This window comes from Seriola dumerili, unplaced genomic scaffold (genome assembly GCF_002260705.1).
Source record: "Seriola dumerili isolate Sdu_G_001 unplaced genomic scaffold, Sdu_1.0 BDQW01000122.1, whole genome shotgun sequence".
NCBI classification, from domain to species: Eukaryota; Metazoa; Chordata; class Actinopteri; order Carangiformes; family Carangidae; genus Seriola; species Seriola dumerili.
The window spans coordinates 3017745-3045639 of NW_019174377.1; the positions used below are offsets into that span (position 1 = coordinate 3017745).

Sequence of the window (27895 nt, forward strand, 5' to 3'; positions counted from 1 at the left end):
CTAGTCTTGTGTTAGTCTTTCAGTTAAGTTGAAAAATGGGGAAACTATGAAGACCCATATTGTTATTAGTTATTAGTACTTGTAATCTAATTCTCTGGCACCTAACGAAAATAATTTGTGGAAGATTACTGTAATAGCTAGATCTATATGGCTAGTACTTTCTGCTGTTGTGGCAGAGGTAAAAATAATGAAGACCTACTGATGTTTTAACTTGGTAAAGGTGTAAAACTAACAATGGAAACATAGGAAACAGCTGTTACTTACTTTGAATATCAGGCAGCAATGTTACATGATTATGAATAATTATAATTAATGATACTCATCACTTAACCCCTTACCCCTAACTGTCACATCTTGACAACCAATAATTCACTATACGCCCAGATATAACCCCGTGTATTTGTTGTATTAGAACTCATCATAATAATAACTTATCGCTCTGATTTCCGACAGCCCTGAAAGCACCGTTTCACTGACCTGCTCGACTCTCCCAGAAGCCTCCCAACCAGGAAGTGGTATGCCGGAGAGATCTCTGGTGTTGTTTTGACAATGATGGAGGAAGAAGAATTTGAATTTGCTGAGGATTTGGAGGCTATTTTGCATCTAACCCCAGAGGTGCAACTAGCCATTGAGCAGGTACCAGTTTGAACTCGTTACTGTCATCGCTTTTGTAAACCCCGCTCCTGGTCCTGGCAACACAGCCGGCTGTTAGCAGGCTAACCCTGGATGTGACACTGCTGTTTCGTTACGACCGCCAGCTACAAAACACTCAATCTACCGGCATACTAACGGTGTTTAGCTTACAGAAAGGTTTTGGAAAGAAAGTATTGGCTTAACGTTAACTAGGAGCAATGTTTACGAAGCTATCATTGCCTGTAGAATAACGCGACACCTGTAGTTACACACGTTAACTAGTTTAACAACACGTATTATATGCAAATTGTCAGCATTGGTTAGCTACTGTTCTTTTAGGACACCCATGGATAACGTTACAGGGCATCGCCGGTTTGCATGTTGAAGTCATCCCAATGCACCATCAGATATTCAGTGTGACAGTCGTAACCCCCTGGCTAAAACGTTTTTTTGTCTTTTGTCTATAAGGTTTTCCCCAGCCAAGACCCACTGGACAGAGCAGACTTCAATGCTGTGGAGTACATCAACACACTGTTCCCCACCGAACAGGTGCAGTCAAATGACACACAAACGTCTGCAGCCAGGCTCAGGCTTGTCGTTTTAGTGTTGCTCAGCCTTATATCTGATAGATATATATGATATAAGTGAACTGACAGTTTTATGTCTTTGGTTAGTTGAAAATTACTAGTGGTTAACATACAAATGATCTTTTACACAGCAGGCACACTAGGAAAAGTGCAGGTGTTACTGTTCAAAACCATGCCATTGAGCCAGCGTGCACAATAACAGGACCCTGAAACTAAAGCAGCTAAGTTGAATTCAGTCATCACACATTTCTCTACCTTGAAATGTCAAAATCATAATTAAAAAAGCCCTGTTGATTCATAAATAGGAACTTTACCTGTGCATGGGTGAAAATTTGTTTTGTTTTACTTTACTACCGGCGCAATACAAGTAACCATTGTAACCTCTGGAAAATAAATGTAACGGATGCAGCATTTGTAAGGCGTTTAGCTGAAGTGAATTCGCAGTCCCTAACCTTGATTAGTTAACTATACAAACAGATTCAGGATAAAAAATTACTGAACAAAAAGTCGTGTTTTAGTTCAAGTTTTTATGCATGTGTCTATGTGTGTATGTACTGCACATGCCAATGATTGATCTACAGTGCATGTGAAGTGTTCAGACCCTTGCAATGTTTTGTGTTGCAACCTTATGCTATTAAGAAATCAATCTACTCTCAATACACCATACAAAACCAAGCCATGGGGAAGAAAGAACTGCCTGCAGAGCTCAGAGACAGGATTGTGTGGAGACACAGATCTGGGAAGGCTACAAAAAAAATGTCTGCTGCATTGAAGTTTCCCAAGAGCACAGTGGCTTCTATAAGTGTGAAACAACCGGGACTCTTTCAAGAACTGGCCACCTGGCAAAAAGGGAAGATATTGGTGAAGAAGGACCTTGGTAACAGAGGTGACCAAGAAACTAATGGTCACTCTGGCTGAGTTCAAGAGATCCTTTGTGGAAATGGAAGAAACTTCCAGAGGGAGAAGCATTGCTGCAGCACTCCACCGATCCAGGCTTTATGGCAGAGTGACCAGACAGAAGTCTCTCCTCAGTAAAAGAATGAAAACCGAGTTTGCTAAAAGTACCTAAAGGACTCTCAGACTGTGAGAAACAAAGTTTCTCTGCTGTGATGAAGCCAAGATTGAACTGTTTGGCCTTAATTCTTAGTGACATGTCTGGAGGAAAACAGAGAGGGCTCATCACCTGCCCAATACCATCCCAACTATGAAGGATGGTGATGGAGGCATCATGATGTGGGGGTGTTTTTCAGCGGCAGTGACAGGGACACTGGTACATAGTACAGAGATATCCTTAATGAAAACCTGATCCAGAGCGCTCAGGACCTCAGACTGGGCCCAATGTTCACCTTCCAACAGCACAATCATCCTAAGCACACAGCCAAGACAACGAACGCAGGAGTGGCTTAGGGACAACTCTCTGAATGTCCTTGAGTGGCCCAGCCAGAGATCTGACTTGACCCCAATGGAACGTCTCTGGAGAGACCTGAAAATGGTTGTCCACCAGCGGCCCCCGTCTAACCTGATAGAGCTTGAGAGGATAGGTGCAGGTGTGCAAAGCTTGTGGCATCATTCCCAAGAAGACTCAAGGTTGTAATCGCTGCAAAAGGTGCTTTGACTAAGTATTGTGTAAAGGGTCTGAATTCTTATGTCAAAGTGATATTTCAGTTTCTCCTTTTTAATAACTTTGCAAAAATTTCTAAAATTCTATTTTCACTTTGTCATTATGGGGTATCGAGTGTTTATTGATGAGGGAAAAGATAATTTATCTTAGCATAAAGCTGCAACGTAAAATGTAAAAAATTGAAGGGGCATGAACACGTTCTGAAGGCACTGTATATGTAGATGGAATATGTGTGTGTACATGTAGTGTATATGACTGTGTGTAGTGTTAATCCTAAATGACTGTTGCATGTTAATTTAAAAAAAAAAAAAACTGTTTATACCGTGTCCATACATAATAGATATATAATGCATGTGTATATATTCTCCATCTCCATGAGGGGTCACTGTAACCCTATAGTTTGTGGTTATATGCTGTAGAGGGGCTCCTAGCATTGTGCATGTACTTTCACCTACTTGGTTATTGTGTGTAATAATTCAACAGGTGAGAGGTTACACTTCCTGAATTTAAGGTGTGGATATTATAGTACAGATTAGTATCATTTGAAGCAAAGTCATCTGTTTGTTTGGGCACTAATGTGTTAAATGCTAGAAAGCATGTATTTCTATTCACAGATTTTTGTTTTGTGAAAAATAAAGCGGCAACAGCACATAGCAATAGCAGGATAAGGCACTTAAGTGGTTATTACCCATAGAAAAGAGTAAGCGCATGTGTGTGTGAGACAGAATGTTTCAAAGTCAGAGTCAAAAATTGTGATTTTTTTTTTTTTTAGGATGTGTGATAAAAGATTACTTTATGTTTTTCTGACTTCTTTTCCTTCAGTCTCTGGCTAATATTGATGATGTGGTAAACAAGATTCGTCTGAAGATTCGGTGAGTAAATGTAAATTATATAATGATGCATATTTTGTTGTTGTTTTGTAGTTAACCCTCAATGTGACTGCACCTTTGTGTCACATTTCACAGGCGTCTGGACGACAATATCAGGACGGTGGTGAGAGGCCAGACCAATGTGGGCCAGGATGGCAGACAGGTGAGTTGAGCTGCAGCTCATGAAGGAACATAATGCAGTGGTTAGGCGAAGCAGGTCGACTTTGAATTTGGAGTATAGTACAGCACTGCTCCTCACACATCACTGTAGAAACACAGCATGGGGAGATAAACTACCACATTGGCATCTTGTACATGCTAAACAGCATGCCTGTTCATCATGCTGTGTTCAAAACACCATCCTTCTCCTGAAGTTAAAATGGTGCCGTTGGTTACTCCCAACCCAGACAAACATGATCCTCCCCCTCTCCTGCACTTTCCTTTCTCCACATTGCTTCCATGGAAAAGGACAAGATGACTCAGATCCATTCCCGCTGCTCAAACTGCCCCTCTTTACGGAAAACACGTCTGGGAAATAGATTCCCGTATGTAAATACTTGGATTTCTTCTAAACCCAGGCATTTGAGTCTTTGCCTTTTTCTTGTGGGTGCATGACGGAAAAGAACAGCCCCTGCTGATTTAATCCAGGTCCTTGCTCTGTCAAGGAGTTGTGGCTTAGAAGGAACGTGACACCTGATGGGGGAGCCGTGTATGTTCTGACCAGCTGACATGATTAGGTGTGCGTTGTCGTCAGGGTGTCTGGCCTGGTGGCCCTGTCTTTCCTAGTTAGCTACTGTTTGGTAGCGGAAACGCTCTAAATCCCATCCAGACCAATAACATTATACAGTCACACACAATAATTTTAGTTTATTTTTCCAGCCCCACAGAGCCATTCCAACATTTCCAGAGGGAAAATCCTTTCTGCAGACGGAAAGATGAAGAGGTGTTCATTTCAAGATGGCGATTGAAACATAAAGACAGCAATAGAATAAAACCAACAGGATCAGCAATTTAGTCGTTTGTACTCTTGACTGAACTCACTCACAGAGCTAAATGCAATCCCCAGGTTGAAACCCAAGATGGTAACATTTATAGAGAAGGATGGAGAGAGAAAGATAGAGAAAGTGGAGGAGAAATGGGGAATGATTTTCCTTGTGGATTTTTTTCTGTAAGGAGTGAGTCAGTAATGTGCTGCAGGACTGAGAGTGTGGAAATGTGACTGTCTTAGTGGTTAGACCCTGGCAACTAATAGAGCTGATAATTTGTGTGTTGATGGCTGTTACTTTTAACATGTTATTGTTTTTATAGCACATTTAGTGTTTGTCCTTTCATTCGCTGTAGCAGCTGGTTAATGCGATTATGTTGAAGGACAGACCCCACACAACTTAATTACCGTTATTACGTGTTGTTAAAAAGTGGCAACGAGGAGTTAGATTTTGTTTCATTTGTAAAAAAAAAAAAAAAAAACAAGAAAAAGAAAACAAAAGATAGTAACAATCACAATAATAAGTGAGGTGATGAATTTTTGTGATGATATAATGAATACATAACATCAGTATTTGGTAGATAATTTATTTGCCATGAGTCCATATCATTTTGTGTGGGTGGTTCCAGCCAATGAATACTCACTAAACACTGAAGTGGCTGTTGCATGACATTAAGACAGATGCATACACACACAGCCACAAAAGCCAAACTGGTGACACTATGATTGACTGTAATACATAGTGTCCAGTGGCAGAGAGACAGACTCATTTATAATGACATGAACACTGTGATTAACCAGAAATTATGACAGTGCAGACTAATCCCTCTAACCTGCATGATTTCCTGAAGTGCTGATGATGAGGGCAGATTGTGGGGATCTCCTCACCAGTCTGTGCTGGCAAATACACACACACACACACACACACACACACACACACACACACACACACACACACACACACACACACACAAACATACAGGCACACACACAAAAATATCTGTATCTGTTCTAGTTTGCCAGCCGACAGTTTCCTACCACACACAGCTGCCATTGTATGATGTTCTCGCCTGCCCGTTGTCATGGTGATATGGATACCTCATGCACACCTGCTCCTGCAGTCAGCTGAACTCAATTTCATAGTGCAAATGAAGAGGTTATTTTGCATTTATTCATCTTTTTGCAACGTTCAGGATCTGAAAGCACTTTGGTTGGAGTCCATGTGTGGATGTCTGAGTCAGAGAGGGTCATTAACAAGACCGAACATTTGTTATCAATTACTTCCTGCCACAGTCATGCTAATTGATTGCTCTTCCAACTTTTGCCACATCGAGCTGCTGTACACAACAGTTTACATGCACACGCATTTCAAGTGTCACACCTTGATAATGAGTTCTTGCTGCTTGCAGAGGTTGGGAACCTGGCATTTACTTTTTTTCTGTATGTGTGTGACTTGGTCCATTTGGGCTCTCTTTATGTCCACTGTGGTACCAAGAGGACTACATTAGAAAATACAGTGTCGGGTGGTCTTCCTATAGAATCGACTTTAAGGTAAATATTTAACGTTAACTTATAAAAAGCTGTTCACAGCCTGTTTTAGTTTCCATGCTTTCAGCTTCTCTGTCGCTGTCTTTGTTCTGTCTGCTAATTTACAGTTTTGCAGTGTTTATAACGTTCAGCGTTCTGTATTTGTATTTCTTTTAAGAAAACTGCAGATTCCATCAATTTCTGCCTCAGTTACATTTAGTGACTTTTTCATTATAGCTTAATAAATCTGATTAATTAATCATTATTATTATTTCACCAACTGTGCCAAAATCTTCTATTGTTTTTCAGCAGCATAGTGACATATTGCTATTTATAACAGAATGCATTAGAAGTGTCTCCTTGGATATTAGCTTTTGACCTATGATAAGCTGGAGGTGAAATTCTATTCAAAGCATTTGCTGAGCTATTGTTTTCTCTCTAAATTGTCTCACTAAAAGTGTTTACATGAAGTGTTGTGCTCAGGCAGTGTGCCAACTGTTAAAGTTGGTTTGATCTGATTTATTGTCTTTGGCCCTGAGCTCAGAAGTGCCATTTAATATACCCTCTACTTTAGAGAGCTAAACTGATGTCTGTCAGATGGAGGAGTGAAATACATCCCCCCAATCCTGTTCAAGCTTTGGAAAGAAGCTCCACACTTTTTTAAACTCTGTAATACCACTTAATGTGTGCCATGGATCATGTGCTGCCTATTGCATGTTAGCGACACACTGGTGTGTGTATGTGTGCATCTGTGTGTGTGTGTGTGTGTGTGTGTGCGCGTGTGCGCGCGTGTGTGTGTGTATGCTTGTGTTTGTGTGAGAGCAGATAACATCTTGGGCATGGAGGCGCCTGCTGGGCAGTGGTCTCCCTCTACTTTTCTCAAGGCTAAATACAGGAAATGAGCGCTAGGAAGCCAGCCAGATTGACTCAGCTGAGTCTGCTGCAACAATTGCAGCCTTGGAGGTTCTGGCCTCTTCTGAATGCACTTTGTTTGCTGAAGATGTCCTCCAGGGAACCTCTTTAAAGATTCAGTGGCACTCCCTTCCTCCTCACTCTGCGATCAAAGAGTAACCATGTAACCTGCCATCATTTTTCCAATTCATTTATCACCTAACAACCAAAGGGTTTTATGAGGCCTAAAAAGAAAGAAGGATGCAATCAAGCTCAAGTTTTTGCTCATCTTGGTTAAAATTTAGTCAGTACTTAACCTCCTCTCAGATTGGCCTATGTGGCAGACTGTCTTGACAGAAGGATTCAGGTTAAAACTCCCCTCACAGGGTTAAACACCAAAGTGGTTTTGTTGTGACTTTATGACCTGGTCATATGGTGCCATCTTGACTTTGACCGTGTCTCCATGACACTGTCACTAAGCATTGCTCTTTGACACCACTCAGGAAGGAAAGTTAATCGTCTGCTGTCACTGGAAGCTGTATATGTTTGCGTGTGTGTGTGTGTGTGTGTGTGTGTGTGTGTGTGTATGCACGTGGACAGTTTTTGTGTGTTTGTTCACTCGCTGTCCACTTGTTTCTCAGAGGTGCTTGTAAAAGTGGTAAATTCCTTGCACAGCTGGTGCCGGCTGTTAGCATTCCTTGTGTGTGTGTGTGTGTGTGTGTGTGTGTGTGTGTGTCCGTGTCCGTCCCCGAGGAGAGTCAGTTGTGTCTGCAGTGCCGCCACAGCATCAGGCCAAGTGAAGCCAATTACTTTGGCATCAGATATCAGAGCAAAATCTCTGTTTAGGACCATCAAAGAACAGCTGCCATGTCAGATGATGGGGAAATATTAGAATAGCACTTCAGCTATCTTACAATTGTATCTGTCTAATGTTATCTAATCCGCTCTGGCTTTATAGGCTGTTAAAACTGCTAATGATCTCTTTAGCCTTTTTAGTGATAGCCTTTATGCAGAGCTTAGCCTCATGACCTGCATGTCAACTTAAAACCTATCAACGTCAGATATCTAGATAGCTTGTCAATTAGATGTCCAATTAGTCTGTTTGACATTGCCCCCATTCTAGGGCTGGGAATGGGCATTAGTGGGGTAATTTTTCACATGGACCAAAGCCAGTGGTGAGACCGGATAAACAAAATATCCCTTGGAAATTTGACCCAGACTGAATTTGACTCACACCACAACTGACTCACAGATACTCCCTCCACCCCACCTCTCGCAGCAAGAATTATTAAAAGTTTGCTTTCTTTTTAGGAAATACATTGAATTTTTTTTTATTTTTTTTTTTTATATATGTGGTGATACATTTTAATTAAAAGTGAAGTAAGACATAAATCAGTTTTACCATCAGCTGCTGACAGGTTTTCATTTTTTTCTACCCATGAATTTGTGGATAAAACAAAATCCTGACTTTCATCCCTTTTGTGTCATTTCTGATATTTCCAACAGACACCAGAAGGCAGTTTAATGCACATGTATTAGGCTGACTGGCTATTAATGCACAGTACACTAGAGTCTGCCAGCTCAGTGTATGAAGGTACAGTGAGTTTGTATACAGATGGAGATACACACCTGTGTTGTGCCTTATGTGTAAATACTGAACAGCAGAGGACCTTTTCTATTTTTTTCTGTCTATACAGTTGGACTTACCATTGCTCTACTGATTGATCAGCTAACAGGTAGAAAACTCTGTAGATGTCCACTCAGTGGAGCTGTGGCATGATAACTTTCTTCAATCAGTATGTCGGCGTAAACTGAGGGAGAAGAGGTTCATCTCTATGTTCCTCTCAAGGATTTGGTCCAGCAGTGCTGTTTGGTTTTCCATTTTTCTCTTCCTGCTGCTGTTTCTGCTTCGAGTGTTATTCTGACATTATTAGGGATGTGCTGAGCTGGGCTTTGACCTCAGGGACCCAGATTTTCAAGCCTGCTCAGACCACTGATTTGTAGTGTTTCCCACTCTAAGAATGAACACACACACACGCACACACACACACACACACACACACACACACACACACAAGCATGTGTTCTTAGTGGTTCTTGCACAGTAGTTAAAAATGTGTCTTCTTTCATATTTGTCTGTTTGTTTTGTGCAGGCATTGGAGGAGGCCCAGATAGCCATCCAACAACTCTTTGGCAAAATCAAAGACATCAAGGACAAGGCAGAGAAGTCTGAACAAATGGTATGTACACACACACGCACACACACACACACACACACACACACACACACACACACACACACACACACACACACACACAAAGGTGGCTTGTTGAAGCTTACAAGGGACATGACCCTAGCACAGGGGAGATAAAACCTGTATCCTCCCTTGTGTTACAATAGAGGACAGTAGGGAGAGTTATTTAAAGGCGATGTAATGCACCTTCCATGTGTCTGTCTGCATCAAGCAGTGCTGTGTGAGTGTGTTTGTGTGCGTCGGAGGAAGGCCAGTGGTCTTGGTGAGTAGGGAAGTGATGAGGGGGGAGATTGGCAACCAGAGCCTCCCTCAGGAGGCATCTAGGAACAGTTATTTCTCAAAGCAGCGGGGGTGTTGTTCATCTTGCTTTATTTCTCTTTATCCCATTGCTCCATCCAGTGAAAAACACTTCCATTTGTTCACCTGTTCTTGCTTCTTTCTTACCCATTGCTGTACTTTTACCTCCTTCTTTCTTCCATGCTGTTTCCTGCTTCTCTGTCTCTCTGTGGACCAGCTTGTCTGACTTGTTATTCTTCCTGCACAGGTTAAGGAGATTACAAGGGACATAAAGCAGTTGGACCATGCCAAGCGTCACCTAACCACATCCATCACCACCCTCAACCACTTGCATATGCTGGCAGGGGGTGTGGACTCTTTAGAGTGGGTACAATCACATTTCACACCACAAGACTCCCACAGTTTACCTCAAGGGTTATGGGTTATTTGACCAAAATAAAGTATTTTAAGTTGTTTGGAGACTCTGTAGTTATGAGATGCACCCATAATAAAGCATTAACTGATTTCAGTACAAGACAGATCTAGTATCAAACCTTATGTAACCCACAAATCGTCGGCTGCAATCGATCTTTTTCATTGAGGTTGACAAAATCAGTGGCCTGGGGGGTAAAAACTGCTACTCTGAACTAGATTACAAAACACAAAGAACATCCTGTATAAAACAAAACCAGTGCAGTTCACACAAGGGACCATTTTAATCTCTAAGATCCATATTTTTCTGTATCCTGCCTTTTTAAGTGAAGGGTGTTTTGAAATTGATTTACATTTATAAGTGAGATACAGTTAGATTGATGTTAGGCCAATACAGATGCACGTGTTTACAGGGGTGGTTAGCTCCAGCATGTCACAGTTGTAGTCACAGAGATTTTTTAATATAATAATATGAGTAATTCACATCTGTGTTGTGTTCCAGAGCCATGACCAGGAAGAGGCAGTATGGTGAGGTGGCCAACTTGCTGCAGGGGGTCGTCAATGTGCTTGAGCATTTCCACAAGTACATGGGCATTCCCCAGATCAGACAGCTTTCTGAGAGGTAACTAATGCACACAAACATACACACACACACAGGCACACACACCAGTTATATACAGTACGTGTTTACATAAGGATATTTCTTTCTCATATTTTCCTCAAGTATAATTTCTTCCAGTGTATCAGCTGCATTGTAGTAATTCTTGAACACTAGGTGTTTGATGCCTTGCTCAAGCTCACTTGGGTTGCTTGGTGAGCAGGGTAACTGTAAGAGGAGCTCAATTCCAGCAGCCGGCTCTCCTTACAGCTGAAATATTCCACAGCTCGTCAGCTGAACTGTTGAAAAGTGGTTACAGTATTTAGCTGGAGGTATTTTGCGTATTACATCCTGTTTATGCAGATATTCACACAGATACACGCACAATCCCACACATACAGGAACACACAGGAAGGAAACGCACTGAATAGGGTCCTGTTATGCCAGAATTTCTTCCATAGTCGGAGATTAGAGGCATACTTTTGAGAGGGTGTGTTTGTATCTTTTACTAGTGCGTGTGGAAGATGCATTTATCACACTGTGCACTTGAGGTTGTTGTTCATGCATGTTAAATATACAATTTCAGTTAATATTATATTTAGGAGTCTTTGTTTTGTCTGGAGAGTTATGTCAATATCTAGATGTGGTCTTTGTTTAAACACACAAGCAGACCCACACACACATACACACACACACACACACACACACACATACGCCTACAGAGAGAGAGAGAGAGAGAGAGAACAAAGTGCATTACTATTCTGTTGTTTCCCACAGCTATGGCTAATTAAATTTCCATTTTTACTAATGTTTTCCAAGAACATCAGAATCAGTTTGGGACACAATGGCCAACTTGATGTTCATGTTCAAAGTGATGTTGATCCCCCAAAACAAGAAAAGATGACCTTCTGTTCTGTTTTGACTGAGGTGTGGCAGCAGACAGTGTTCATACCAAATAACAGCTGCGTGGAAGAAGTGACTCTGCTGGAGAAACAGATGATAGGAGAGACACGGGGAAGGGAAAGATATGAAGGCAGGGCAGACAGCCGGACAGAAGCGGTTAATAGAAAAAAAAAATCACTACTTCTCTGTGAGAGACGTGACACATGAGCCACCACAGTGCAAGAGATAGCAGAATTAGAGAAGAGACAGATGCACAGGCAAGAAATAGATCAGACAATCATAGGCAACAATGAATATAGAGACAGTATGAAGGATCAGATGGGGAGTTTTCAGAATTACAGCCAGGGGGGAAAGTAACACAGTTTTTGGAGCAGTAAGGCAGAACTTTTACTTTTCTATTGTAATCTATACAGTCAGACCATTTTTGCTTGGTAAGAAATACATCAATCATTGTGAATGTAGCATGACTATTAAACATCAAATTAATCTGATAGCAAAGTCCTGACTCACCGTTGAGCAGGATGCTTTTCTCACCGTCACAACTACACTACTCAGCTGTCACAGAGATGCTGTGCTTGGCTGTTTATGGCTGCACCATGCACTGTATACGTATGTGCATGATTAGACAAAAGGCACCCGCACACTGACTACAGTGCTGACAGCTTGGTCCGCACCAGATAAGACAGCTGTAGACACGAGATGATTCCTGATATCAGTTTATCAGCGTGTGAGACACAGCGGAAACAGTCGCTACAGTGTGTGTGATAAGAGACTCATACGCAGTAGTTCCCCGAGAGAAGTGGATAGTTGGGTATTTAGTCAATATTGAGCATTTGAAATGAAGGCTACCAGTTCAGTTGGCATCCATCAGTGATAATGTCTCTCCACTCTCTCCTGTTTATTCTGGACGATTGTCATGACTCTGGTTAACATGGTCCAGGCACCTCCGGGTCAACACAAACTCTTCAAAGACTGAACAGACTCAGATTATAGATCTCATTTTATAAGCATTTCTCTATCACCTCTCTTCGTGGTTGCTTTACCGCACAGAAGCCAGTGTATTCCCCTTCAAAGAAATAAATGCATGCACATAAAGACACCTGCAGACTTGTGCGCTATTAGACACATAGACACACACACAGGATTGAAAAACATCTACCAAATGTAGGGAATAAGCTGTGACAGGAAATGGGAGCAGATCTGCCAGACACTTGGCAGCTGCAGTTTTTTAATTTAGTTACTGTGAAAAACATTTCCAGAGTTTTGAAAAGCTTTTACATCAGTAATTGTAAAAGCTCTGCTGGGAGGTGTGACAGTTGAAAAGCATTACTGCTGTTGTTTTGTCAGTAAGTAACTAGTACATAGCAAACTCATAGCTTTAGATTTAGTGTTAATGAGGGATGACAAAATGTAGAGTGTGTTTCTCCACAATTCCTGAACAATAATTAAAACAGATGTCTTTTAACTATGGCTGGCAGCTATAAAAAGTTAGTTTCTAGTGAGCCAAAAACGTTCAAAATTTAAAGTGGTGCATATTGGAGGCTTTCACATGAAAGTTGATGTTTGTGCTGATTGAGGAAACAATGTGGAATTAAGTGTCATTCTTTTTTTGTCCTATTCAGAGTAAAAGCAGCACAGAGTGAGTTGGGGACTCAGATCCTGGCAGACTTTGAAGAAGCCTTCCCCTCTCAGGGCTCCAAGGTAAATATATTGTAGAAGAATCCAGATTTTCATGTTTGTTTCATTTTCTTCTTTTTTGGAGACAAATTCCTTCCATTTTCCTCTGTTTAGACATTTTCTTGTCCTCTTCTAGCCCTGTACAAAAGTTTAAGTTTAACCTTTTATATCACAATACAATCTACCCAGAGACCAGGTGGTCCCAGTAATGTGCTGAGAGATGCCTGTCTGGTGGCCAATGTGCTGGACCCACGCATCAAACAGGAGATCATCAAAAAGTTCATCAGGCAGCACCTCTCAGAGTACCTGGTGCTCTTCCAGGAAAACCAAGATGTGAGTAAGAAATTGAATTCTATATTAAACAAGGTCATTTCTAGTTGCAGTAGATACCTAATTACCTAATTGCAAAAGGTGGTATCTAGAGATTAATGAAAGTGTACCCTGCCCTGTGGCTCAGGTTGCATGGCTGGACAAGATCGATCGTCGCTATGCCTGGATCAAGCGGCAACTGGTAGACTATGAGGAGAAATATGGACGCATGTTTCCGGAGGAATGGTGCATGACAGAGCGTATTGCTGTGGAGTTCTGCCACATCACCAGGTAAAGACATGTACAACATACTGTATGTACTATACGTTAAAAAAAGCATTGACACTAAACTTAATGATATATATACCTTGTCTCTGTCCATAAGAAAGGACAAAAGAGAAATTAAACAGGCAGAAACTGATAAATTGGTTGTGGGAATTTTTCTGCATCATGAAGTGAACCACACTGGTATGGCGTGCCTGTCATGACTCTGTGATTTGGTGCAGCTGACGTAGGTGGCCTACATGAGCAGTGACCTAGTGTCCATACTTCTCAGACTTTTCCCCTCAGCTACACAACAGAAGAAAGTAATGGGCATTATTTCTGTGTTGCTCCAGGCTGCAACTATCAATAAAAAAAAATACATCTGGCAAATATCGAAGTGTCATTAGAAAAAAGCCAGACAAGACATATTTTTTCTGAAAAAGGACAGATGTAAGAGGTTTATTTGAAACAGTTTGGAATGTGAAAATGCAGAAATGGTAATACACTCAAACTGTGTCTATTTTTCCTAAGGGTGGAACTGGCCAAAGTGATGCGAACACGGGCTAAGGAGATTGAGGTGAAACTGCTTCTGTTCGCCATTCAGAGGACCACAAACTTTGAGGGTTTACTGGCCAAACGCTTCACAGGATGCACCTTGACTGACGCACCTGGAGTGAGAAAAACACACACAGACACACAATCCATCTCCAATAACACGGCTAACATAAGCTAACGATTTAAGATATTTAGGATTATGTAAACTGAAAATGCACAAACATAGCTGAAGGACAGAAAATTTGATCATAGATTGTAATTGAAATATAATTGCATATTGCAATATGAAATGTCATCTAATCACAGCATCCTCCACCAAAAAATCTGTCACATGGCAAGTAAAAGTTTACTTCAAGATTCTCCACTGAGACCTTATCACTGGTTGAAATATTTTCAGTTATGTTTTGTTATAGTTTCAGTAAAATGACTTTCGTTTGTACCACGATCACACTTGCATAAAACTGCTGATTTGTAGTCTGTTGTGTTCTATACACAAACACACACACACACACACACACACACACACACACAAACACACACACACACACACACAGCACTGTTGGTGTCACAGCCTGAAGAAACCTTCTAATCACCATTGGCGTGTGGAAGCGATACACAGAGGATGGTCAGATTAAAAAAGGTCATGATTAGTTTGGTTTGAGCACAACTAGGCCAAGCTTGTTCAGAACTGACAATATTTAGTCTAGACAGAGACCCTTTTGTTTTCAGTTCAGTTTACACCCATGCCTGTTAGGCTCTGTAATTCGATCAGAGATTTGGTTGAGTGGAATTTTATAATTGGGGGTGCAGTTTCATGGAAGCTTCACATGAAATGGTCTACATAGACATGGAAAGACAGTGATGCAACCTGTACTTTATTTTCAATTACAAAAGTAGTTCCTTTCACTCAAGACTATTGTTACCATGGAATGCTTTAGTGGCAGTCAAACCTTTCACGATGCTCTTATTATTGAGCTGGAGAAAAAGAAAAACGTAAGTTCTGTGCTTTTACAGCAAAAGAGACCTGAGAGCCCCCTAGACCCAACCAACCCCTTCCTGGAGGATGAGGCAGGTGAGGATGTGGGCACAGAAAAGGATGAAGATCTCGCCAAGGTAAGTTGACCCCATCTGACTTTTCTGCAACTTGAAGAGACCATCAAATATTCCTTCCTCCGATGTGGAGCTTTCTTGAGGCCAGTTAATCTTAAAGAGAATATGACTCACTTCATGGTATTCCGTTGGCAAGAGGAAGAGTAGTGTAGCACCCTTATTGAAATTTTCTTCCATGTACTGCATCAACTTACTATCATGCACCTATGTGGCATTAGTTTGAACACAAGAATCTTATCTGATGTACTTGTTTTCTTGGATATATATATACATATATATATATATATAGTTATGTGTTTTTTGCATGGAAAGTTGCTTCAGTTTCTAACATGTCACATATGGTAATGTGTCAAATATAGAACCTGGGTTTCAGTTTCTGTATTCAGAGTTTTGACAGTTACCCTTTGCTCACCGAATAGGAGGCAAAACATAAACTCACTGATTGGATGATTGAAACTCAGAGCAGCTACAACTAAAACCTGTTATTTCACTAATAGCCCATTTTCCTCCGCTCTCTCAGCCCAGGAAGCCCAAAGCTCCGGACAACCCTTTCCATGGCATTGTCTCCAAGTGTTTTGAACCTCATCTATATGTCTACATAGAATCCCAAGACAAGTGAGCAACACACTCTCTTACAAGCAAGAGAGACAAGAGCAAATTGTGTTCTGGTACATGGACGCAGAATCCGGAGCAGGTTGTGCATAAAGCTGGCACATGCATCCTTTTTCCATTGCCCACTCATCAATCAGATCCCCCTCCTCCCATTCTACTTCATTGCCTCCTCTGTCTTTCCATCTCTTGTTCCTGTACATGCCTCTGTCTCCACTGTGGCAGAAATGTTTCCCATTAGCTGCACGACCACAGACACCAAGAGAAAGAGAGAGGGAGGTTGAAGAAGTGCTGCCGTAGCAGATCTGCCCATTTTCATTCCCACCTCTTTATTTTTTTCTTTTTGGTAGCCCTTCTTTGGTCTTTTTCTTTCTGTGTAATTGTTGTTTCATTCCTCCTCTCTTCACCTCAGTCTCTTGGCCTTTGTTTTTTTATGTCTCTCCCTTTTCCTTATAGTTTCTTTTTCTGTTTTCACCTCCCCTTCCTCTTTCTTCTACCATCATCCTTTACTTCTCCTCCATCAGACCCTTCTCTCCTCTCCCCTCCCCCCAGTCATGGTGATCGCTCCTGAAACTGAACACAGTCCTGGGACTACTGTGCTTGCATGCAGCCCCTGGCTCTTGTCTCTCTGGTGCGTTAAATGCTGTTTGTCTGTTCAAGAGAACAGGATTGACCTATTCTGCAGCCACAACCTCATTTCACTTGTGTCCAAAGGCCTTAAACAGGCAGCGGCCAGATCAGCTTGTCCCTAGTGGGACATAGCAGCAGAGAACAGTGGCCTGCTTGTTTTGGCTTTGGCTTTAGTTCCAATATTCAGTAGGATTGGGCCACACCAACTGACTGTGGACCTGTTGAATATAGTTCTGAGGATTTTGATATACATGGAATATTTTCTCCTGTTTATTCATGTGGTTCTCTGTCTGTCTGCCTGCTATTTTATCCTTTCATTTATTTATTGGGGTTACGGACCAATCATAAGTTTTTAGTGTTTAAATGTTTTTATTTGATTCATATAATTCCTTTCATGTGCCCCTAATCCAACCACCCATGTGTGTGTGCATGTGCGTGTGAACCTGTGTGGGTTTGGCTGTACATTTTTGGGTATCTGCAGGAACCTAGGCGAACTGATCGACCGGTTCGTGGCCGACTTCCGAGCACAAGGCCCACCCAAGGCGGGGACGGAGGAGGGCGGAGCAGTCCTGCCCAGCTGTGCTGACCTCTTTGTCTATTACAAGAGGTGTATGGTGCAGTGCTCTCAGCTGAGCACTGGAGAACCAATGATCGCCCTCACAACCATCTTCCAGAAATTCCTGAGAGAGTACGCTTGGAAGATCCTCTCTGGAAACCTGCCTAAGTAAGAATGGTTCAGGTTTAGTTATTTAAACAAAAAGTCGTAGATTATTTATTATAGATAATTGCCCTTTCTCATATAGGGGAAGTTATATTCTTAACGTGGTTTTCAGTGAGGAAACTTCGTCGCATGGTAGAATTAAAACAAAGAGGTGATCAGTGTAGAAATAAAAGGTAAGCATTAGCACAACATTGTTACAAGGTGCTGAATAAGCACTAAATGTGATTTTTTTTATTCACATTGTCAAATTAAACTGCTTCAGTATTCAGCCACTTTCATGTCAGCTGGCTCCACTTGCTGAAGCCAATAGGAAAGTGGTTTAATACGAACTGTAATGGCCAGTGGATGGTGGCTCTAAGACAGCCTGACTGATTTGAGGTGACAGGGAAAACCTTCAACTTCCTCTTCTTACTTGAAACACAAAGTCACTTTGTGAACTGGTGGCTTTTCTAAATACAATATGATAATAATAAACTTTATTTATTTAGGACTTTTCTGAACAAAATTTCAAGAAAAAGGGGAATTAAAAAACACACATTTTATTTATTAATCTAACAGAGGAAGATATTGGTATATAGTATAAATCCTGCAATATTTTTTTAAATGCTATTTCCTATTTTCAACAAATACCATGAAAAGACCAAAACCAACAATAAATTGATTACTAACAAGTATTGAATGTACATTCCGCTGTGCCGTAGAGCTCCATATTTGTTCATTCTTTTGCTATGGTGATGGAGCTGTTTAGGAGTTCAGTTTGAAACTTAATGTCTTCAGTCCTCGCTGTGTTTGATGGATTGGGATGGCATGCTATGAGGGATCTGGAGTTGGTTATGTTGTGGCAAAGCCTAATACGCTACCAGCAAAAACATCTCTGGCTCATTGGCCACATAAGAACTCATCACTGGCTGTGGTGTACGCACACACACACAGAGGCATGCTCTGTTTCAGATATGCATGCATGCTAATGACACACTTGCCTTCACTGACTAATGTATACCATATTCTAAGCCGTAAACAGACACTCAGTCAAAGATGCACTCAGACGCTTTGCAAGTGTGCACACTTACAGACACATGCAGACACGCTTGTCCAATGTGGTGTGCTGTGAATTGGCTAGAATTTGAAAGGGGGCCCCCTGAAAGCAGCTTGAACTATGTTGTGGTTTTACCCACATCTCTCTGTTATGACGTTTATTAATGACTGGGTCGTTGTTGAAGTCTAATTGGCCCAGCATCCCGACACTTGCGTCTGCTTGTAGTTATTCCTGTTGTGTCTCAGTTTCTAAAAATGGCTTTCTTCTACCTGTGGTTTAAATGTGTTCCAAAAAGATCTTTTTATTTTTTTATCAAAGCTTATAGCAAAAGGGATCCACATCAGCCAGTCTGGAAAAACAATACACAACATATTGGAGTTCATGTCAACCCCTGATCCCTTCCATTGACGCAATGATGATATTAGCCTCATATTTATTCAGTCGAACTATCGATTTGCATATGTTCATGTTCATGTACAAATATATTGGCGTAATGTACTGAATGGACCTTTCAGTCTTTTTCTCATCTGTATTTTAAACATGCCTTTTGATGCTATTTTCTCCCTTTCCTCTCTCTCTCTATCTCCCCTTCTCTCTCTATCTTCAGGTCCAGCAGTAACAGTGGGGGTCTTACCATCAGCAGTCTTCTGAAGGAGAAAGAGGGCTCAGAAGCTGCGAAGTTCACTGTAGATGAGCTGTGTCTGATCTGTAGCATCCTTAGCACTGCGGAGTACTGTTTGGCGACCACACAACAGGCATGTGCACACACACACACACACACACACACACACACACACACACACACACACACACACACACACATATACACACACACACACACAAACTCACAGATGCATAGGACTAAGTAGCTCTAAATCTGTGCCTCTAATTGATTTGAACCAGAGATTTTTCCGCAGTGACAGAATATGCGGAGGAACATAGTTGCAGAGTTTTGACTTATGTGTCATCAGTGGTTTAAGGAACTCACTGTGACAGTTATGATTACAACACAACCTGAAGGGTTTCATCCATGTTGTTGTTTTTTTAGCAACACACATGCAGCAATTTTAAGTCAGTATTTTATAAATAGATCAGCACGTATTTGAATGGGGGCACTTTAAGTAAAGAAACTTTTGTGTTTATGTGTGTGCATTCATGTTGTTGTTTGCGTGTCTTTCAGTTGGAAGAGAAGCTAAAGGAGAAAGTAGACAAAGTCTTGGTGGAGAGAATTAACTTGACTGGGGAGATGGATACATTCAGCACGTAAGTGACATATGCACAGCAGTATTTTTTTTTCTTACAGCCTACACTAATTAAAGTGAAGAGCATGTTTTAATGATATCACTTATGTTTTCTCAGTGTGATCTCAAATAGTATCCAGCTACTCGTACAAGATCTTGATGCAGCCTGTGACCCTGCTCTTACTGCTATGAGCAAGGTTGGACGCAGTCACACACACACACACACACACACACACACACACACACACACCCGCACACACACACACACACACATTCAGCTCATATAGTATTTAAGATATTTGAATCTAATACCACTGTCATTCATTAAAAGTGAAATGAACATTATTATATTTTGTCCTTAAAATATACTTTACACTGTGTTTCTGGTGGGTGTGTGGATGTCTTTGCAACTAGTCATCATTCAGAAACCTGAAAAATTCCACATCAAAAAAATGTCTTTGTTTTTATATGTCATGCATTTAAATGGATTATCACATAAACCTGATGATAAGCAATATTCTGAGCAATACTGGTGTGTTATCTCTGGTGCTGAAGTGTCTCTTTGTCCTTCATCTCTGCCCCTCAGATGCCGTGGCAGAGTGTGGAGCATGTGGGTGACCAGAGTCCTTATGTCACGTCAATCATCATGCACATTAAACAAAATGTGCCAATCATCAGAGACAATTTGGCCTCCACCCGCAAATACTTCACACAGTTCTGCATCAAGTTCACAAAGTACAATACACACACACACACACACTCTCACATGCATACTTATTTACTCTATAAACTACCGTTAAAGGTTCCTAAAGTTGATATATTTGTCACCTCTCTCTTTCCGTAGTTCTTTCATTCCCAAATTCATAAACCACCTGTTCAGATGTAAGCCTATCAGCATGGTCGGAGCTGAACAAGTAAGTTTAATTTTTGCTCCTCTGTCCCAAAGCTTTATTTGAGCTGCGTTGTGAGTAATCAGTCAAAGCACTTTTTAAACTCTACATGTGCATTATTACAGAAGTATTACATCAGAACATTAATGCATTCAGTTCATTCACTATTTTCACTGGTATACATGTTTAATCTTGAATAATCTTCAGCGTCTTGTGTATCCTACCCCACCAGCTCCTCCTCGACACCCACTCCCTGAAGACAGTCTTGCTGGATCTGCCCTCCATAGGCTCCCAGGTGCTCCGCAAGGCACCTGCCAGCTACACCAAGATAGTGGTGAAAGGCATGACGCGTGCAGAGATGATACTTAAGGTGAGGAGGAGGATGGGGGCTTCATTGATGCAAACTAGACTCTATCCAGATGCTGTGCAGCCTCCAGGTACAAATCTCTGTGTATGTGTGAGAAACCCGCAGCCCACCCCTCTTCAGATGAATGATGGAAAAAGCACTCAACCTTCTCCCTAAAGACAGTAGACATTAATTTAAACAGTTTACCTTTCATGGTATAAACTCAGGATAAACTTGCATCTTTAACTGATGGATCTTAATGAGAACCTCAGTTCAATTCTAAATACAAAATAGTTCAACTTAAACACATTATCAGAGCCGCTCAGGTTTTATGACATTTAACTTGGGTGGTGAAATTCATGTTGGGCATTTTTACAACCAAAACTTCAGTTTCTGACCTTTAAAGGATTGGGAACTTTAGATAGACCCTTTTGTGTAAGTGACTTTTCTTTATCTCTTGTTTGTCATTTAACAGATTTAATGTTGGAACTTTGACATATCCAGTTAAAAATGACCTTTGCTATTGACGTTAACTCTTCACAAAGAATAGTCTGGCACAACCTGCAGCTAACTGCTTTTTCCACTGATTAAGCTTCCATTATAAGAAGCAGCAATAGACTTAACTAACATTTCTCTTTTAAGTGTTTGTGGTTTGACTGTCGAGCCAGTACTAAAATGTTTGCCTTGAGTCACTCCAGCAGATTATCTACTTAGAATTTATGTTTGGGTAGAATAACCCTTTAATTGTGTCTTTAACCAAACTCACAATAGCACTTTATGAGCATGTTTCCATAAAATAACCCACCTCACATGAGGTAGGAACAGAATAGGAAAGAAGCTTATGCACTACTGGTTTAATGAGTGAGAGACGGGCACACGGACAGTATGTTGTTGACCCTGAGCCAATGGAAAGGTGAGTGAGTAATTAAATAAATGCATGCAGCCATGCGTCTACGCACGAAAACATGCAGTGTGACGTGTTGTATATTGGATGTTGTATTCAGTCGGGAAAGCAAAGACAGGATTCAGCCAGTCAACCCTTGTCTGAGAATTACCTTATGAGACCCTAGAGGACACTGGTATGTGGCTGCCATAGATTAACCCCACCCTCATTAACTGTCCCTGGAGTGTACAGAAATGCGCACACACACACACACACACACACACTACAGAGCACACGCCTGCCTGTCCCTTGATTTCCCTTGGACTCCCAGGAGACCATTTCCTTCCTGAAGCTATGGTGGTTTGACTTTCTTGATGTTTATAGCAGTCAGTGTGACCTGCTTTAATCGTGCTATGCCTGCCCTGCCTTTGCTGTGAAAAACATTGGATCAGTGGCAGACAGTAAAATACTTTTGATTTATGGCATTATACTGTAACCACTCTTACACCCTACCTCAGGCCTCGAGCCTTCAGACTAACTTAACTTTTGAAGCTATCTCAGACATTGACTGTCAAACACCATTTCATATGTGATTGCCTCTCCCGAATGTTTTCTGCTGGGATGCACACTCTTCCATATGGCCTGTGTAAGGCCTGTCTTTGTTCCCTGGAAAAATGCCCTGAATGTATATACATGAATTCCCACTCATCTGCCACACATTAAATGGGCTTTCACATTATGGAATTATAGAACGCATTCACATCAGCCCACTACTGTCTGCTTTTTCTGAATCCGACTGCCAGCAGGCCCACTCAGCTGGAATGTGATCTATATGGAGTCTAAGAACTTTCATAGACGTCGCTGACACTGCATGGAGGCTTTCCAGTGATTCACATGCGTTTCTATGACAGCAGAGAACAAAATAATCATCATCAGACTAGAAATCTGATACTAGAAGAAATATCAAAAGAAAAAGCCTGATAACAAACATACTATAGAGAAAAATTCTCACTAATACTCAGTAATGTAGACTGACAGATGATATGAGCCTAATGAAATTTAAAAGGAGGAATAATGCTACACAAGATAGATAAATAAGAGACAACTGTGAATTACATTTTGCCCCTGGTAGAAAAAGGCATCCCTTTTTTAAAAAAAAAAAAAAAAAAAACCTATTAAGAAAAAGCCATACAAAGATGTCTTCTGCAAACGTGTTTGGCCTTTGAAAGAGAAAGCCCATATGAGTAAACAGAGGCTTTTGTCCTGCAGCATATTAGCCATTGACTTTGAGTAACATCAAGGTTCCTCGCAGGTAATTGCTTCCACCTTGGGCTGAGACTGAAGCTTCTGAAAGACAAACTCATTGAGAGAAGTCAATACAAGAATTCCACTGCCTAGCCTCAACAATAGTTTTAAATGACACTCTGTGATGCTGTGACTTGACATTAAATCAGGAGGCTTGGAGGCTTAGCCCCTCCAAGAAACTGCAGTTCAGTGGGGCAATTGAAGGAGCACTTTAGGTTTTCAAAGTTCAAAGAAATTGAAATATATAACCCACTGTAGGATTCCTTGCACTCAATTCAATTCAGCTCATTACTAAGCAGAGTGTAAGTTGTTTGAACTGAAACAGTATTGTTGTTGCAAGTTTGGATTTGTACCTTGGAGAACTTGTAAACATAGTCCAGGTAGGTAGGTAGATAGGTAGATAGGTAGGTAGAAAGGTAGATAGATAGAGAGAGGGGGAGAGAGAGAGCATTATTCTTCCCAAAGGGAAATTGCTGCAGGAAATTGGAGAGTAAGAAAAGCTTGTGTTTCTACGCACGTAGAAACAACAAGTTTTAATCATCTGCTTTTAGAATGACCTAATATACGAGCTGGTCACCTTGTTAACTCATAATCCCTCTATTGGCTGCTTTTTCTTCAGTGGTGCGCTATTAAGCAAAACAGCGATGATAATTATTCATCAAGATTAGTTGAGGGTGTGTGGTGTTGAATTGTTTGGCATGTACAACACTGCATGTTTTATATCTTGTGTTGTGGTTTTTGAGTTGATTTAATGATCTCTGTTAATGTTTGAAAAAGATCAGAAGTAACTGTGACTTAAAACAGCATTTATTATTTTATTTTAATTTATTTTATTTTATTTTTTTGTTGCCCACTCAGGAACAGCAAAACAAGCTGTAAACACAAGATTGACATATTATCACCTTATAAAATTGTTAGGTATTAGGAAACAGTTGCCTATTTATACATCTAGCACACACGGACTAGCATAAACATTTATTTTGTGTTTGTGGTGTTGAATCCTGAGGGAAATATCCAAATGCTCCACAATGTTCTCCGGCTAGTTGCTAACTTTGTCTCTCTGTCGTTTAGTGCTGGACAGGTAGTGAACACTGGGTTTATCAGAGCTTGTTTGCTAAAAAAGAAATCCCAGAGCAGTAAGACTGAACCAAAACAATCAAGTTCAGTGCCGTAAAGCAAATCAATGAAGGATCTAAAGTGATCTGTAAAGTTGAAGGATATTGCAGAGTTGGATGATAATTCTCTGTGGGTTTGTTACTTTGAGTGAGCTCTTCACAGTAGACAAAGTCATTTGGTGCATCGTCGATATAAAAATATTGATTAATGCAGCTTTAAACTGATGGAATATTAAGTTGTTCTTTAGTTCATAGAACAGTCCATGTACTTTTTTAGATTTCCACTTATGTAAGCTCTCCTAAATCTTTATGTAGCTGTCAAATCATCTACTTTGAGTGTTAAAGATGAAATAAATTAGGTTGTCTCTTATGTAAGCCAGTGCTTAGTTATGTTCAAAGTACATAGGATTCTTTCTGTCTGTCTGAGACAGCCTCTCCTGGCCGATGCGATGCCTGTGAGACGTGGCTGTTTTCCACGCTCTTGCAGCCCAGCCCACCATAGCTCCAGCTCTCTCTTCACTACCTCTGAAGTTCTCTTCTGGGGAGTATTTAAAAGGCAACCCCCATCCCCACCCTTGTTCAGCCTGAGTGTTTTACCCCCTCCTCATTCTGTTTCTCTCTCTCTCCCTTTTAATGCCAGTTTTCATTCTTAAACTCCCTCTCCTCCTTTCGTTCCCTTTTTTCTTTTTCTTTTTTTTTTACAAGGTCCCTGCAGGCCTTTCCTTTGGCCTGGCTCCAGGACAGTTGCTAAGTAAATCACTCAGTCAGCAGGGGTGGTAAGAAAGCAAAGAATTCCACACAATCCTGAGCCTTTCATGCCTGCTCTTCCCTTTCTGTCTCTCCTGCTTCTGATTCCTTCACTCTTTCCCTGTCTGTGCAGCTCACCTTCTCATGTATTTTACCTTGAGTAAAAAGAGAGCAGCAAAGCTTGAAAGGATAGACTGGGCCCTTTTGAAGTGAAGGATAGGAGAAACATTTTGCGAGATTGCCCCTGTGCGCACGCGTATGCATGAGATGGGAGGTGGGGGTCTGTCAGCCATGTGTTGGTCTGTCTGCTTTGTAGCGGCTGAAAGAAATGCTATTTGATCCACGTTTTCCACCCAGTCTCTATTGTTGAAAAAAAAAAAAAAAACAACCAAGGGAATCCAATCCAGAAAGACTTGTGCCCCATTAAACTTTTTCTGCCTGCTTTTGACTAATGCAGATTTTTGCCCAGACTCATTATACCCCCAAAATAATTACTGGTGAAGCTAATTCTTGCCCGCTCATGCATGGAGTAATTGGTGTGTAAAAGGAAAAAAAGAGTGAGGAGTGGGCTTCTAAATATAGAACCGTAGTCTCAACTTTGTTTGCAGCTAGAACTGCTTGGTTCTGTCAGTTGTAGCCCCCCCCCCCCCCCCTCCCCCTCTATTCTGGGGCATAACTTCCCCATGTGGGATCATTTAAAGATCTCTTGGGTCGTCCCATGATGGTGCGCAGGAAAGGAGGGAGGGGTGAAATCAACATTAACCTCTACTTTTCCGCAGGTGGTGATGGCCCCACATGAACCGCCAGTGGTGTTTGTTGATAACTACATCAAGCTCCTGGCTGATGGCAATCCTGAGACCTTCCAGAAGATTCTGGACATGAAGGTCAGATGGTTTCACCAATAATTTAAAGGAGTAGTTCAAAATTTTGAGAAATACGCTTATTTGCTTTCCTGCTGGGAGTTAGAAGAGAAGATCCCACTCTTATATCTGTATATTCAGAATGAACACTGATTTACACAAACAAGATTGAGCATCTTAATTAGTGAGCTTTAGCGATGCTGGTATGTGTATGTGGGTACCTTTGGGCAGAGCCAAACTAGCTGTTTCCCTCAGCTTCCAGTCTTTATGCCAATCAAAGCTAACAAGCTGAAGGTTCACACTGAACATACAGATACAAGAGTAGTATCGATCTTCTCATCTAACTAATGGCAAGAAAGCAAATAAGCGTATTTCCCAAAATGTCAAACTATTGCTTTAACATTGTGACTTTGCATCTTCTCTCATTTTGCCTCTGTGAGCTCATCTGTTCTCAGGTTTTCCCATAAAGAGATGTTGTTTTTTATACTTTGTGATTTCCCCCGTGTTGGTGTGTACTTGGGTGTGTAGGGTCTGAAGCGCAGTGAACAAAGCAGCATGCTGGAGCTCTTCAGGCAGAGGCTACCCACTCCACCCTCAGGGGCTGACGGCGGGCCCTCTTTGTCCTTCAGTGCCCCCACCCCTGAGCAGGAATCCTCCCGCATCCGTAAACTAGAGAAACTCATCAAGAAGAGACTGTGAACAGACACACACTGAAATCACATCTTGAAAATGAAAGAGGCTGCAGGATGAGAACATCCTCAGTTCTCTTGCAGTTATTCATCTCAAGGACTTCATACTCCATTCAGTCATCGTGGAGAATTACTGAAAGAGCAAAAAGTTGACTGAATTTTCTGACTGACAGTAATGTGAACCCAAGCTGTCGCTCGATTATGAAGAAACGTCTTCTACTGCTACTTGATGTTGCTACATATGTCATTTACTTCTGTAATTTCCCACATTTGTCTTCATGACACTAATGTCTGAGCGTTGTAACATTAGTACATTGTTGCACAGTGTATTTGCACTCACACGACAGAATGAAGTGCTGTTAACTAAATTCTGCTCAGAGAGCCACTGGCTGCCTCTCTGGGACATGTCTAATCCAGGATGATCGTAGGCAGGCTGATTTTAATTAAAGTTGATGTTTGAATATAATGTACTTCACGGGTAACCATGGCTTTCCTCAATTATTTTAATTTAAAGTTGGAGATACCGGGTTGAAATTTGTGTGCATCTCTGCCATCCATTAAAGTGGATATGCGTCATAGGTGTCAGGATTGTTTGTGTGGACGGTGACCTAAAACAATTCACTGACGAGGCTTCCCCCAGCCAGGGACAAAGAGGATCTTTGGATTTCCTGCAACTTCAGTGAGACATGAGGCCATCTTTTATCTTGGCATTTAAAATCTCTTGGAAAAACGTTAACACTAACTGCAGTCTTTTAACTTGGGCCTCTGACTAGAAGATGGTGGGGGGGGGGGTCAGCCACAACATTAAAAACACCACTTTTAATGTTGTCGCTGATCGGTGTACATTGTCCATATAAACACTTAAAATTTAACCCTCTGTCTCATTTGCACTGACATAAAAGCAAGTGTCCATTTATCCATCCATTCAACCACACTCTACTTGCAGGCCGAATTTCAAACTCCACAGTTTGGTAAAGAATATTTTTAGTCATAAAAATGTACTGAGACAGAACAAGATGGCTTTGTCTCAACACTTTGCCAAGTGCCCTCTGGGTCTCTGAAGCTGCTCCCTCTTGTGTCCTCTGTGATGTCAAATTCAGAACATCACAGCCTCTGGAAGAGAAACTAAACCTATTTGCAGTCTGTTCCCTGGTCATGGTTGCTGAATTTCATGTCAGTGCCTCTCAGCTTCTCAAGTCCTTGTAGATCAAATACATGTTAATGCATTAGTGTAGACATTCCTGCCTTCAGGTACAAAATGTTTGTATTGTGTGAACTGTGTGCTACACAGGCAGTTGTTGAGCACTATTAAAACATTGCCACAGATTTTC

General features: G+C 41.2%; 1 protein-coding gene across 2 annotated transcripts; it reads left to right on the forward strand.

The window, feature by feature from the left end:
* Positions 1-496: 496 nt before the first annotated feature.
* On the forward strand, positions 497-27883 carry vps53 (VPS53, GARP complex subunit). Of its 2 annotated transcripts, none has more exons than XM_022748555.1 (22): positions 497-636; positions 1102-1182; positions 3664-3713; positions 3807-3873; positions 9267-9353; positions 9913-10028; positions 10579-10698; positions 13200-13278; positions 13444-13587; positions 13712-13854; positions 14359-14500; positions 15397-15495; positions 16013-16107; positions 17213-17455; positions 19096-19243; positions 19669-19751; positions 19848-19926; positions 20316-20464; positions 20574-20643; positions 20852-20989; positions 25795-25899; positions 26404-27883. In XM_022748555.1, the coding sequence occupies exons 1-22, from the start codon at positions 550-552 to the stop codon at positions 26572-26574; spliced, it is 2496 nt and encodes an 831-aa protein (XP_022604276.1). In that variant the 5' UTR covers positions 497-549; the 3' UTR covers positions 26575-27883. The 2 variants fall into 2 exon arrangements, with proteins under 2 accessions (XP_022604276.1, XP_022604277.1); XM_022748556.1 differs by having other exon boundaries at positions 26384-26495.
* The last annotated feature ends 12 nt before the right edge of the window (positions 27884-27895 follow it).